The sequence below is a fragment of the Vitis vinifera genome, chromosome 9, assembly GCF_030704535.1.
Source record: "Vitis vinifera cultivar Pinot Noir 40024 chromosome 9, ASM3070453v1".
Lineage (NCBI taxonomy): Eukaryota > Viridiplantae > Streptophyta > Magnoliopsida > Vitales > Vitaceae > Vitis > Vitis vinifera.
This window is the reverse complement of record NC_081813.1, coordinates 3,855,751-3,871,391: the sequence shown is the minus strand read 5'-3', so window position 1 is coordinate 3,871,391 and position 15,641 is coordinate 3,855,751. Positions and strand designations below refer to the sequence as shown.

At 31.1% G+C, this 15,641-nt stretch overlaps 2 protein-coding genes across 2 annotated transcripts; both read right to left on the bottom strand.

Moving 5' to 3' along the window:
- Window positions 1–7,212: 7,212 nt before the first annotated feature.
- LOC104880236 (uncharacterized) lies at window positions 7,213–7,919 on the bottom strand. The gene has a single exon (XM_010656353.3). The coding sequence runs from the start codon at window positions 7,917–7,919 to the stop codon at window positions 7,404–7,406; it is 516 nt and encodes a 171-aa protein (XP_010654655.1). The 3' UTR covers window positions 7,213–7,403.
- A 357-nt stretch (window positions 7,920–8,276) lies between these two features.
- On the bottom strand, window positions 8,277–14,125 carry LOC100249742 (ras-related protein Rab7). The gene is made up of 7 exons (XM_002284372.4): window positions 13,769–14,125; window positions 13,218–13,244; window positions 13,023–13,122; window positions 9,916–10,062; window positions 9,746–9,826; window positions 9,452–9,597; window positions 8,277–8,622 (listed from the first exon to the last, which is right to left on the bottom strand). The coding sequence occupies exons 1-7, from the start codon at window positions 13,819–13,821 to the stop codon at window positions 8,553–8,555; spliced, it is 624 nt and encodes a 207-aa protein (XP_002284408.1). The 5' UTR covers window positions 13,822–14,125; the 3' UTR covers window positions 8,277–8,552.
- Window positions 14,126–15,641: the final 1,516 nt, after the last annotated feature.

Sequence of the window (15,641 nt, the reverse complement as noted above, 5' to 3'; positions counted from 1 at the left end):
TAAGTAGAACTTGAGTTGAGTACTTTAAGTTAGAGGTTGAGTTAGGTTGAACTTATGTTAATTATTTCTTAATTTGGGTTATATTTAATTTAGCCATCAATCCCACCAACCCGCAAAAGAAAAATAATAAAATAAAATATGGAAGAAATTATAATAATTATTTTCATATTTGGCACTATTTCTCGGTTGTCCATGTGAAATAATTTCAAATAAATCTATACTTTAATAATGTTCTATTTAAATTTTAAAAAATTGAAAATAATTTTCAATTTCACCACACCAAATCACCCTTTTTTACTCACAAGAATATAATCTCTTGCCTATAATTGAAAATCATTATGGCAAATGAACTTTTTGATACTTAATCATACTTTCAAAATAAGGAAAAAAAAAAACAATATATTGCTTTTCCAACTTTAGAAGTATTTTTATAGTGGCCTAATTTATTAATTTTCACCTACACACACCTAAAATATATATATATAATCTCTTGCCTATAATTGAAAATCATTATGGCAAAAGAACTTTTTGATACTTAATCATACTTTCAAAATAAGGAAAAAAAACAATATATTGCTTTTCCAACTTTAGAAGTATTTTTATAGTGGCCTAATTTATTAATTTTCACCTACACTAATAATAATAAATAAAAAAAAGGGTAAAATCAAGCAATAATGTGGTAGGTAAGACTTAAAAGATACTTTGATTTGGCACACCAAAGCATCAACCATCCATTTTTATTTATTTAGTAAAGGGTTGGTCACCCCAATTTTTTTTCTAAATCATATTCAAAATGGTTGCTTGTACTCAAAAGCTTAGTGAATTATATACTATGATTAAAAAATTAATTTTCACTCTACTATGTCTTAATCATACTATTATGGCGGCTGGATCACCACACATTTAAGATTATCATCCACAAATTTTAATGACTTTGATCCAATAATTGAGAAGAAAAAAAAATGTAGTTTGCATATATTTTTTTATTGCAATTTGCAAGGAAATTCAAGGGGGTGGATATGGACCACATGGTCCTCAAAATACCTCTGTCCTTTAATGACATGATTTTTAAAGTCCATTATTAAATGTTCGAAATGTGCTACCAAAATTGAATTTGGACTGACATTGACTTTTCAGGCTAAATTTAATTAACAATCAATATTCCCTTTCAATAATTTATTTCTTTTTTTAGAAAAAAAAAAGTTGGTGGGGAATATAAATTAAAAATGTACGAGGATTCATTGAATTTAGATTCCTCAATTATTCAAGCTTTAAATTTGGTCATTAATAACGTATGGTGAAATCTGAGCCATTGAATGAAGTTACAAATATATGATATTATGATGTAAATAAATTGGATTATTGGGTCAAAAAATAAAATAACCATACAAACAAATGAAGTAAAGATATCAAAGATAATAACATTGTACAATGGAATGAGACTTCGTATAAAATTTGAGATTCAAGTATGAAGTAATAAGACTTATGCTATGTTTGGTTCCCGAAAAGTAATAAGGAAAAAAATGATTTTCTCATATTTTATTTCAATATAAAATTTTCAAAAGAAAATAAAATATAATTAAAATTAATTAAAAATTTATATATTTTTAAATTATTTAATTTTTATATAGAAAAGAAAAAACAAGTTAAATAAGTTTGAAGTAACATATGAAATAATTTATTAATTTTAAATCTATTTTTTAAATTTTCCTTCACTTTTTTTTTCTTTTTATTTTCTTTCTTTTTCGTTTTCCCTCACGTTTTCTTAAAACCAAACATAATCTTAAAATATGCATATGACACCACTCTCTATTGAAGATATATTTTCAGTAGGTACTACAAAAATATACTCTATACCTTAATTAATAATTACTATACATTTTACCTTCTCATTTTCTATTCATCTCACCATATTTTTCAAAATTATACTCTCCATATTCAACATTTTACTTTAAAAGACAAATTTCTCACTTTCAATCAATGTTACGATATTCATTCGACATCAAAAACAAAAAATGGAAGTTGGTAGGCACATGTAAACACAATAAAAGTTGACAAAAAGTATTCGTTATTAGCCACGTGATATGCAAATAATTAAGCACCTTCTTAGGGTAGGGTCCGAATATCATGATCACATCGATCACAATTCAAACATTTCATATGATCCAAACAATCATATCAAGGTAATCAAATTGCTTGAATACTTTCAATACATTAATCTTTATGCTCTCCTCATTATCATTTCTAATAAAAATGATGCAAAATTGTCGATAAGTATTATAACATAAAGTTTTTAGGTCAATAAAAAACAAAATAATGATTGCAATTTAATGGAGAAGTTATATCATGATAGTTGAAGTAGGAACATTATTAGATTGATGATGTTAAAAAGTAAGGACCAAAATTTGAAGGCAGGCCATATGACAAGATTGGAATGGAGGGTATGACTGGTGGATGAGAAGCTGATCTCAGGGTATGTCAATTATGGAAAGGTTGGGTTGAAGCACAAGGGGAAATTTTCAAATTGTGATGCACGTTTGCATGGGACCATAGGTCGTCTTTCATGATGAAGTCAATAATTTAGGTGTTGGGGGAGTTGTAATCGAGTCTTCTCTTAAAAGAATATTATTTATAAAAGTCATAATTAAAAAATTATTTAAAAACTAAATATAAAAATACGACATTCTTAGTCATAATCGGATATATTTAGTTATGGATTCTTTTTCATCTTATTTTTTTTATAATTAGGTTTACTTATTGTTAGAATTTGGTGACTCAAATTTTATTTGGTCATATTCAAAAAATTTGTGGTGCGACGTATATGGTAAAGGTAAGATTATGAATTTTTTTTTAGGGTCTATGGTATAGTAGAGGGATCAAACCGATAAGCTTGATCCCGTGCTTTATTAATTACTCTTATATATATATATATATATATATATATATGATGATATATAAGGTTTAAGGTTATGATGTTTATATCTATATGATAGCAGCTCATATTTCTCTCTTCTTATAATAATTTTTGGCATAATAGATTTTCTTTTTCTCTGGTTTTATCGTGTAGGGTTTTGTACGTAAATTTGTGTGTTTGCGTTTTGTTTCTTATTACTTTTTCCTGCCACTTCACATCTATAGCTGCCGGTTACCGGCCATGCAGATAAAGAGAAGACTGCCGCCTGACTGCTTGAGTGGGCTACAAAGATTCAAAGAAGCACAGCAGTTGTTGCCACTTGTCACGTTGGGTTTACCCTAACCCCACACTATGATCTTGTCAGGCCCAGAGGGGAGCTTCTTCTTGAACTTGCGTATCCATACCTGTCCGACAACCCTCTAATTCTGACACTCATCAATTATTCTCTTTCATTCTTGACTGATTCTGTAGGACTGGGGTTGGGTCCAAGTGAACTGATCCAATCTGACCCAATAAGTTAAAAAGATGGGTGCAGTTTCTACTTTCTACTAGTTTTAAAATCATTTAAAAATTATCATTATAAATAAAATAAATAAATATGATAAATCAGAAAATCCAAAAGAAAATGCTTCTTCGACAGAAATTATAGGGTAATTCTAGTATTTATAGTTTATAGTTTCGTTCATGCAGGGAATTTGTACCCATCAAATGGGTTCTATCCGAAATAACCCAAATCACATAGTGATATTAACACGATGTTTAATTATGACTAAGACCAAAGAAATCCAATTCACAATAACTTAAAAATGTGAATAACGAAGAGGTGAAAACTATTAAAAAGGAAGGTTTGATGGAAAGATGACATTACTTAACTCGGGACAATAATTATCTATTAATGAAAATTTTTTTCCTATTCATTGTATGTGTGTATATATATATAATATATTTATAATTTAAATAAAAAAATTATTTTAAACTTTTCTCTTCTAGCATATGTAAAATAAAGTAAGTATTTTTTTATAAAAAATTATAATATTTACCTATAAATTAGGTTTATTTTTAGTATAATTAAACAAAAGTCCACATACCACTTAATTAACACCATTGAGTCAAATCATCTTGTACTTCAAAGCCCTGCAATAACAATAAAAAAATATGTTAAACTATCAACAGGTTGTTGAACTTTTTCATGACCATTAAAAAATTACAGTCTTCCAAATAGTAACTGACCAACCCTCAAATGATTGTACCTGTGAACCAACCCCCGAAAGCGAAGTAGGCACAAGAGTCAGTCGTAGATCACCGGACCGACCTAAAAAACGAAATCGGCCCCCTGTAACAATACTTGACAGGAAAGGTGTAAGAAAATTTTGGAAGACCATGGATCAGAATTCGTAGGCGTGGGCCACGACTTAAAAGTCCATTGAAACAAAGTGGAGATCCAGAGGGATAGCTGTACCTTATCCAAAACAGAGGTTGAGTTGTAGCCATGGCTCCCATGATCCTCCAGGCCCCATCCATTGGCCCTTTTTCCCAACTTTTGGACTACATTCACTCTTTTTTTTTCTTTCTTTAGTTACCCGGAAATAATTGTGTATAAATGCAAATTCAAAATTTATAATGGTTCAAACTAATCTCGATCTACATCCATCTTCTTTTAACTTAAATCCAAAACTTGAGGTTTTGTTATGTCGAAGCTTTCAAATCAAGTCTTCAAGTTTTTTACTTGGATTAAACGGTTCCAATGAGTACTTAGATTTTCTTCTCAAGTGATACCTCACGCTTGAATTCAACTCACAAAGTTTACAAAAAATAAATTTCTTAATATCAATTCTTAATTTAGAATTTTTTTTCTTAATGATAAAAAAGAAATTAAGATTGATAAGGTGCATTAAGAATGAAATGCAAGTTTGAGTTGAATGCATTCAAAATATTATTATAAGGCTCATGAAATGATTGAATGACAATTTAGAACTATTCTTACATTAGTAAACGAAGTACAAAACTCTTAAGAAGAAGTTAAAATGTCAAATCATATGTTAAAAATAAGTCTCTCAAAACCAAACAACCATGTGGTCATGTAGATAATAGTTGTTAGAGTATTTAACGAGGTGCATCAAACCATGAGACTAAAAAACAAATGTAGACGTTCATATGATCATCCACATTGCCAAGTGATCGTTTAGGTGGAAGCCATATGACTTCTAGTAACCAAAAATCACTTCTTAGGGTAAATGGTCATCCATGTGGACATTCATTTTGCTTCGTGTAGTCATTTTGTTCCAATGTGGACTGAGTGTAGACAACTGAATGATTATTTGGTTATCTACATATGCTCTAATCTAATAGTTTTTAAAGTTCATATATGTTTTTGGGTTAAATTCTTTTTTTTTTTTTTTTGAACTTGTTGACCCCTTTTTAACAAAGCCTTAACTAATATTTTAATAATTTTTTAAGTCTAAAGTACTTCGATTAAGTTAATAATATTTTTATAAAATCTTTAAAAAATTTCATGAAAAGCTTGAGATTCAAAGTAGTCACTTAGGCTAAGTAGGTTTCTCCATCCTCAAAATATTTTTCATCCAAATGATAGAAGTATAAAACCAATTAAAAACTTATGGATGATTGTCTTGATGCTTATAAAAAAATATGCAATCTTAACTCAATGCACTTGTCATCTTACATAAAACTTATGAATTGATGTTTTAGTGCTAGGCTAAGTAGGTCTTTCCATCGTGAATAATTTTCATCTAAATTATAAAAATATAAAACCAATTTAAAAATTATGAACGAATATTTTGGTGATTAACAAAAATATGCAAATCTTAACTTAATACACTTACTATCTTACATAAAATATTCTAATGATAAACTTAATAAACCTTTTCTTCATTCTTCTCGACTTCCTTGTTTACTCCATATATCTTCTCATTAATGGCTCCAAGGGGATCATTTTGCCTATCAAACTTGAATATAATCATTAAATTCAAACATTATTTTATTATCATTAAAATTGAGATTACCCGATATTTGGTTTCACAAAAATACTCATTTTTTATAAAAATACACTTGTCTTTTTCTTGTAAATATAACTCTTATGAATCTTATATGTAAATAATCAAAATGTTGAATGGAATTTATGTAAAAAAAATAGCTACTTTTCAAGTTCAAACATGAAAGAGAGATTTGCAAATTTGGGATCATTTTATCCATTTTAATTAAATAATTCTATATATTATTATTATTATTAAAAAAAAAAGACGTAAAGTTATACAAGCCAAGAGAACATACAAATAACTACACAAAGGATGATAAGTTTTTTTATAAGCTTCACAAATGAATTTCATTTAATACTCCTCTTTAAGATGAGCAAATGGAAGTCCATGAATGAACTTTAATTCATACTCTTCATTTATCAATTTTAATGTGATGCTTATTCCCCATCGTATTTACAATATCGCCCTTCGCATGTCCAACGCATTAAAAGAATATGCTCAATAAAAAAACTTATATAGGAAAAACCTAACTAAGGAATATTCAATTCACTGCAATTATTAAAAGATGGAATATTGTAAAGATAACAATCTTTGAAGATCTCGGGGGACCTAATCAATCATACCAAAACATAACCATCTTTAGGTCAACGAATTTCTAGTTCACAACAACATATAACTTAATAGATTTTATAATGATATGATGCAACCTAAAGGAGAAAGTCGAAAGTATTTTCAATATATGTTTTTCTTTTATTATAAAAAATAAAAATATTGTAAAGATATTTCACATGACTTTCATTCATAATTTTAATGTGAGACCAATTTTTGTAAGTGCCTTTAAAATTTGACAAATTTCTTTTGCATTTACTAGAGTTGGTAGTATCATTTATGTAGAATCTAGTTTTGTATGACTTCATTATATTTGTTTTTTTGAAATCTTCAATCAAATTGAAAAAAAATATCTTTTATCTCAAAGGATTCTACGATTGGTTGATCAAATTAGACTAAATAGTTGGTTGTATCGTATGCCCATTCTCCCATAGTTCCAAAGTGATCCTCGTTCTCACTCGAGTGAGACCAAGTAAATTTCGCACTTGTGTGTATATAAACAAAATTTTGTGCATTAGAAAGAATTAAAAAAAAAAAAAAATCATCAAAAAGACACTGAATATATATGAATATGTTTATGAAAGATTGCTTTCATATGAAGAATCATGGTTATGTAGAGATTAGTATATTACACTACATGACAACCAAGGCAGCACTTTCTATCTAAGAGTAAACTTTAAATACTTTCACTCATTTAAGATCAAATTATTTCATATATATATATATGTATAGCCCTGACAATAAATCATAACCCAAAACAAGGAAAATAATACAACAAAAGCCTCAAAATCTCATCATAATACGCACCAAATTCCTTTGCCCCAAAGAAAACCATAGCAGAAACCATCACCCCCCTCCTCTCCACGATTGGAGAGTCTAGAATTTCACATCAAGTCTGCCCCTAGTACGGGTTTATCAGGTTCTTCCTCCTCCACTCCGCTTTTACCCTTCTCTCCGATCTTCAGACCCTGCAATGCATCCACACATTCCTTTCCTTCCTCCCGCAACTCACCTCCCACTACCTTATCTGACTTCTCCTCCGCCTTTGTCGCATCGGTGACGCCGGCACCCACCTCGTCTCCCATCACCCCCGGGATGCCTCCCCCTTTCTGGTTGCCACAAGCGCCTGGGGTTTCCCCTTCCGGCGAGATTCCGGGCAGAGAGTCGGACTTGCCTGTGGCGGTGGGCCATGGGCCATTCAGGCAGTCATCATCGTCCTCGTCGTTATCGGTAGTGAGGATTGAGCCGGCCCGTGATCGGACGGCGGTGGCAGCTTTGAGGAAGGCTTCTTTGATGGAATCAGGAGGGAGGGCGCAGTCTTCCAGACCGGCGTCTTCGAGACGCGGTGGTCGAAGTGTGCGTAGCAATCCACCATCTTTTTCTCCTCTCGCAGCTTCCATTTTGATTCCCAAACCCTAACCCTAGAAACGAAGAGGGTTCGTTTATCCGTGTATCGTTGCAGAATGGGTGAATCCAACCTTTCTGCAGACTGAAACGTGCCTTGTTCTGTCCACCTGGCAAAAACGACGTCGTTTCCATTTGGGTTATCAAATTATAGGAACCAATAGTGGGCCTTCCGTTAAAATTACATTATTGAAAATTTGTGGTAGAGTATGATTCATTTTCAGAAAAAATATAAAAATATATATTTTTTTCATTTAAAAATAATTTTTACTTTGCTTTATCTTAAAAGGCAAACAAATAAGCGTGAGTTGCAGGATGAGGCTTTTTGTGGAACAATTGCAGAAGAGAGGAAGAAAGCAAAGAGTGGGAGTTCATCTACTAGGCGCACAAGATAGCATTCAAAGGGATGAAACCACAGTACAAGAAAATGGAATACATGCAAGGACGGAAAAAACACAACTGGAATATAAAAATCAAGCAGTAGTTCCTTCCCCTGCCCACTTATATAATACACATTGCAACTTTCGTAACCCTTGACGACATTTTTATTATTATTATTGTTACTGCTGCAGGAACGAATTGGGGAGACGTGGATGACAGTTCTCATTCCCAGTCCAGGGAACTCCTCCTTAGCATTCACATCCTGATGATCTTTGCTGCCGCCCTCCACTCGCAACATCAATGGTGTCCGGAAGATATCTTCCATCATCAACCAAAAAACACCAAACATTGAAAAAAAATCAGTTGGTTACTCCATAAAGCTGTAAATCCCCACCAAAATTTATGTATTAAATATTTAGAGAACCTTAATGGAAAGGTACAATTCGAAGTGATGGTGCACTGTTTGGTAATGATTCTAAAAAATGTTTTTAATATTTTTAATACTTAAAAGTTTTCATCATTTAAGTGAAATGTTAGAAACAATTTTTAGAATCACTTCCAAATGCACTCTAAATTTTTTAATTCTTAACAAGAGTGCAATGTAGCAGCTCCAAAGCACAAATTTGATTCTTCATGATAAAATAACAGGAGTGGGTTCTAAAACAATGTCTGGAATTCCTTTATTCAGAAAATAGCCCTGCTACAACAAGTTACTAACTACAATTGCATTTCAATTACTATTTGTGCAGCCACCACCAATTAATGAAAAAACATTATACGAGCTCTTTCTTAGGTGGGAGACCATTTCTGCTCCATACTTTGGCCATCGTATTTGAACAGTTTGATGGTCCTGCACTTGTGGGCAAAACCGAACTGGACATAGATATATCTCAACTCTATGGTAAGAAAAGGGAAGGCCACTGCTTTCCCTCCCTCCTTCCACACCCCAAGTGCCCTCCCTCTCAATAGGAGCCACCTCCTAGGGCAAAAGCAGTGTAGTCCCTCTTAAACACTGTTCTTCTCAAAACCTCTAATTAATACAGTTTAACCAGTTATAACCACAGAATCACCAACAGAATAAAATTCAGGTGTATAAAAACTACTCAATTTTCATCCTATTAGAAAAAGGGAGAAAAATCAAACTCACATTTCTTCTTCAGGTTCATTCTTGAGAGCATTTTTGGCTATACACTGAAAAGCAGCTTCCACATTAAACCCTTCTTTGGCAGAGGTCTCAAAGTAAGGAATGTTGCCCTTGGAGGCACACCATGCCTTTGCTTTCTTCTCAGACACCTGAAACCAAAACATAAGATCCATGAGCCCCGATGTTAATGGGAAAAACAGCTACACATACATCCCAAAAAAACCAGAGCACCTTTTAGCCCGGATGATTCTAGGAAGTCTATAAAATTTACAAATAGGGGATGAAAAACCATCTTACCACGCGACTATTGCCACCATCAACATCTATCTTGTTCCCCAATACAACAAATGGAAAATTTTCAGGGTCAGATGGGCTGGCCTGAACACCAAAACCACAAAAGACAAGTTTCAGTCATTGGTTCTATAAAATGGGGAGGATTCTCAGAAGAGAGTATGAAAGAAAATTACCTGAATCAGAAACTCTTCTCGCCAGTTGTTAAGATTATCAAATGATTTCATCACATTCACATCATACACAAGAACACAGCAGTCTGCACCACGATAAAAAGCCACACCAAGGCTTTGGAACCTTTCTTGTCCAGCTGTGTCCCATATCTGAATATATAAAAACAGAATGTTGTCCTTAAATAATTGTAAACAAATCATTTCCGTCAGCTAAAGAAAAACCATTCAGTTTTCAACAAGCTTCTATGCCATTAAATGAAAGATATTTGCTCACTTCAACGTGGCATTAACAGTTCAAGTATTAGACACCACAAAATGGATTCATACTTTATGGTCAGCGGCCAAACTTCACATCAATGCTTTCATGTATTATAGGGATAGAAACATGACAAATTGAAAATTAAATAATAAAAAAAGAAAAGAAAAAGACACCACACAACGTTACAATCCAAAAGTTGTTTGAAGTTTGTGATCAGTCTTCTGGAATAGTGTTATAAATATCTCTAAAAAACTACTGTTTTGACCAAACACTGAATATCACAGTTCAAGTGAATCCCATGTAAAACACCTGTGTGATATGCCAGTTGCAACTAGTTAGTTACATTGGAATACAATCAAGATAACCAAGTTATGATTTCACACAGGAGCACATAAGGTTTTAATTACATGTTCTCCTTTGATGCTTCTAGACAATGAGTTTTACTCCAGTTAAATGTTAAAATTATCACTGCAATATGATGTTACAATATATGTCCTATCAAAAAATGATGTTACAATATATGGAAAAACTTTATTTAGAAACAAGGAGACGGACACATGGTAATGAAATAATTTAGTTGTGGTGCAATAATAGGTAATTAGTGAGGCCCTTTCATCACCAATACACAATAGCTCTAATCACAGTTAATTTGTAAACCATATCATGTATTGTTATTCTATTTTTTCATCTCATTTATTGTGTTGTCTTGTGTATATTAAATTTCTACATAATGAGAATAAATAGGAAAAAAATATATGCATCCACATATGAAACACATATACACTGGAACCATGAAGCATAGAATAATATAACCAATTTTATGAGAGATACAAGGACATAAAGAGTTGACTATATCATATCATACAAAAACATTGGACACTAGAGTCCTAAATTAGTTAAACAAAATATAAGTTCAATAAACAGGTTCCTAAAATAATCCACAAAAATAAACTTTTTGGATTTTTAGCAATAATATTTAGATCTAAATTCTTGTTTTGTTAATACGTATATCTTTATTGTCATCGCCAAAGTTTCAGCTTTCCATGTTTGTCATTATTCCCTCTCCTATGAAGAAAAAATATATATTTTGTAAAAGTTTCCACTCAACATCATTTTGATTGTCAACATTTAAAATCACTAAAATGACATTTCTCAGGTATCTCCATCACAAGAATAAATTTACTTCACTTTTAATATATTTTTATAAGCAAAGAGAAAATCTATTGAAAGAGCGCCAATGAAAGGGTTGCACCCTTAGTATCAAAGGAAGTATACACTTTCAATATTTCACATGTGCCTTTAATAACAAGTATATAGCTTTTTCATGGAATATTATTTTACATTTCTCTTTCCATTGCATGATCAATTTCTAACCCTAAAAGTACATTTTATACAATTGATATACTAAGTGTTACAAGAAGAAAAAAAAAATCAAAATAATTTTTATTTGAAACTACAAAAAAGAATTAAAGATGTGTATATCTTTGTATGATTGTATCAACTATAATATCATGTATTGTAATGTACACTAAGATGAGATTTGAAATGGCAATATGTACCAACTTATATAAAAAAATGTACCTTATCATTGTATCTTAAGTTTTTAATGACTATGGCTCTCACATTTGAAGATCCATTAATCAAATCTTTTTGCATATCATTAGGTGTCAAGAAAATAACTTACTCCCCTCCATACTCATGATTGTTTTGGTTGATGATTACTCCCCCATGCCAAGACATCTAAACAATAAATACATCCATCTAACAAATTTTTCCTTAGAGATCGGTATTAATGCATAAAATGAGCATAACTACAAATCCTTAATCCCTTTAAAATCTTTATCCCTAATGCTTATAACTTAAATGATCTCATGTCCATGATGGTTTTACATAACAATCTCCTGTATTGCTACATGATGAGAAAAAGATAAAACTAACAAGCCACAATAAAAGTTTTTCTTTTTTCTTTTTTAAAGTTCCCAAAGGTATTTGTTCTATAAATTTCCATATAGAAATGTAAGTGGATTTTTCCTTTATTTTTTTAAAACATCATAGTTCTCTTTTAGAGTCAAGCAATAGCATAATATCAAACTTTTCCAGTTTAAATGCTAGATTTTAGTGAACCTTTTTTTCCTTTTCACTATAGAAAGCTTCTTGTTATTTTAATAATCCACATGAAAAAGACAAATGAAGATCTTGGTAGACATTAGAAATTTTCTCATCCCTCCAAATCCGTCAAACCATCTAGCAAACCAGCAACCTTACCTGGAAATCCCTAAAGACTAATAACTGAAAGGAAAATCCCTAAAGAATAATAACTGACAACAGACAACCACCAATTATTTACATGTACCATTGCCATAATGCCATCTTTATAAACTTCTGGTGAATGGAACATGTTCAGGTATTTCTATGAAGCATATTCCCTCAGATTTCTGAAGGTAACTCAACAACCAACGTTTTGCAATCATAAGATATCACACCTAAAGCAACTAAGACTGCAACTTTTTTTTTTTTTTAAAAAAAAGCACAAATTCTTAGGCTGTATAATGGGCTCACTAATATTTATTTATTTATAATTAAAAAACGCATCAAAATTAAGGCAAAAGTTTTGTAACATAATTGTTCACAGAAAATTCATATTCAGCCACATAATTTTTACAGTGTACCATTGAATAACATTACATTAACGCTATCACTGGTGAACTTGCAGAATCAATCGAGGAACTAAATAACATTAACTTATGCTACTGAATAACATGAAACATAAATGCCATCATAGGTAGAAGCAATCAAGTAATTAAATAAAATGAAGAAGTTCAAATCCAAATAATATGATTACAGCTCTCACCTGCAATGTGAACAATCTATCTTCAAACTGAACTTCCTTTGTCAGGAAATCTGCTCCAATGGTTGCTTTGTACTGATTACTAAATTTTCGATTCACATATCTAAACACAACAGTTAACAAAAGTCAAATAGAGTAACTATCAAATAAACAAGCAAAAGTCTAAAACAAAATTGAAGATCTAGGGTATAGACTTACTGATTCATAAGCGATGTCTTCCCAACCCTACAAAAGATCAAACAAGGACATGTCAGCATACAAATCCACATAATTAACTAAACAAACAGTAACACTAGCACTCATCAAAGCCAAAAGTTCGAAAATTCTCTGTCACAGTTCTTCAGTCCGGTTGCAATCAACACTATGAGAAACATTTGGCTTATTTAGAACAATTTTTCATTTTTTAGCATAAAAAACAACATGAGATCATAGAAAATCAAAATTTTCCTATCTTTTCTTTCCGTTTACCCCATTTTCCAAACCGAAGGTAACTTATATCCCTACGATTAGGTTATGGCGATCAAAATCCTAAATTTTTTGTTTCAGCATTATTTAGCCCCAAAAAAAAAAAGAAAAAAAAAAAACTCCTATCTATTCGAAACCTAACCTCCTCATTGTTCACAAAACCAAACCAAACCAACATAATAAAAAAGACGCAAAAGTTCCTTCCACTTTCTCTCCCTAAATACTCACCAATCAAACCGAGAACAAGTAAACAAACCAACCAGATCGGAGATTATAAAACTCACCCGCTATCGCCGAGGATGATGACCTTCAGAAGCATACGCCGACGAGAAGCCATGGAATCAACGGAGAGAATCGAAATTAGGGTTTCAGAGAAGATTTGAAATCAAACCCTAGAAATTCCCAATTTCTTTGGATTTGAAAAAAATAAATAAAAAAGAGAAGAATAAAAAGTCCCCTAGTTTTGTGGAGGCTTCAACAGAGACAAAGGAAAGGGGCCGGCCAACAGTATTATATTATCATCCCCTTTGAACAGCAACGAAACGGTTTTGTAATTATAGTTTGACGAATATACCCTCCCTATTAGATCAAATTTTCGGTTTGACCCATTGGTTTTTGTTGTCCATGATTAATGTTAGACTGCTAGGTAAGGACTGGTAGATGAATTTTAATTTTTTTATAAATGTAAATTGGATAATTCTAAATAAATTAGAATTTCAAATCTTGATTAATTTTAACTTGATGCAGGTTTTTAATTTTCCCAACTTTTATGATTATTGAAGAATTTTAAAGCATATTTAATTGTATAATAAAGTATTTAAAAAATAAAATATTTTTAGAGAGGAATCCCATTTTACATAATACAAAATATTGTTAATTAAATGTGATTTTGAGGACTTGTTTTGTATGGAAAGTTATTTCTGTAAAATATATATATATATATATATATATATATATATATATATATATATATATATATATATATATATATATATGTAAGTTTTTCTAAATATTTTGAATAGTATAATTAATAAGGAGAAAACGCTTTTAATGTAAAAAAAAATACTTTTAAAAAAAATAAATATTTGATAAAATTTATAAAACACTTTTAAAAATCTAAAAAATCACTTATAGTGTTTATTAGAGTGTGTTTCAAATTAATTTTAGAAGATATTTCCAACATTTTTAATACTTAAATGATAAAAAATTTCAAATATTAGAAAAATTAAAAATATTTCCTAAAATCACAACAAAATGAACTTTTTAGTATGTTTAATAGTGATTTTAAGAAGCACTCTTAACCTAAAAAGTATTTTTGAAAAAAATTAGGTATTTGGCAAATTTCATGAAACACTTTTAAAATTTGTGACCCTTTGAGATAGGTAGCACAGTCATATCCACAAATGAAGTAAGTAATATCTACAAATAAAGTTCTATGACTTCAGATAGGTAGTACCTAAGTTTTACATAGGTAGTACCTAAGATCGATTAAGATAATACCTAAGATATATTAAGGTAGTACCTTAGAGCTATTAAGGTAGTACCTAAAAAACAGTTACCAAAATACCAAAGTTGAATCAACTAATCACACTAATTAATCACAAAATGACATGCTCTAAAAGTCATAAATGAAGTAAGTAATATCCATTAATAAAGTTTTGAGGCTTCACACAGGTAATACCTAAGTTTAACTAAAGTAATACCTAAGGTCGATTAAGGTAGTATCTTAAGGCTATTAAGGTAGTACCTAAGGTATAGTCACGGGTCAACCGGTTCGTCGGGACCCAATACCTATGCTTCATTTTTTGCACCATTTCCTCTGATTCTTCAAGGGTTTTGCCAATTTAATGGTCTAGGAGAGATGTTTGATGTTATTTTTTTGTTAATAGAGCTATCTTGGACACAGATTTGTGAGTCTATGACACATTTAGAGGTTAGGGTTTCGGTTTTTGGGTACCCACTCTCTCCACCCGAGCTCCATTTCGTTTTTTCTGAATTCTCTTGGACTCCCATGTCTCCTAGACGAGCCGAAAGAGCATTTTGACATCGTTTTGGAGTTTTGAATTTGGGTTTCTGAACTAAAATGAGATATTTGAGTTTTCGAGAGTGAAGAAAGATGAGAGAAAGCTTCCAAACGAGAGAAGGTGATATGGAGGT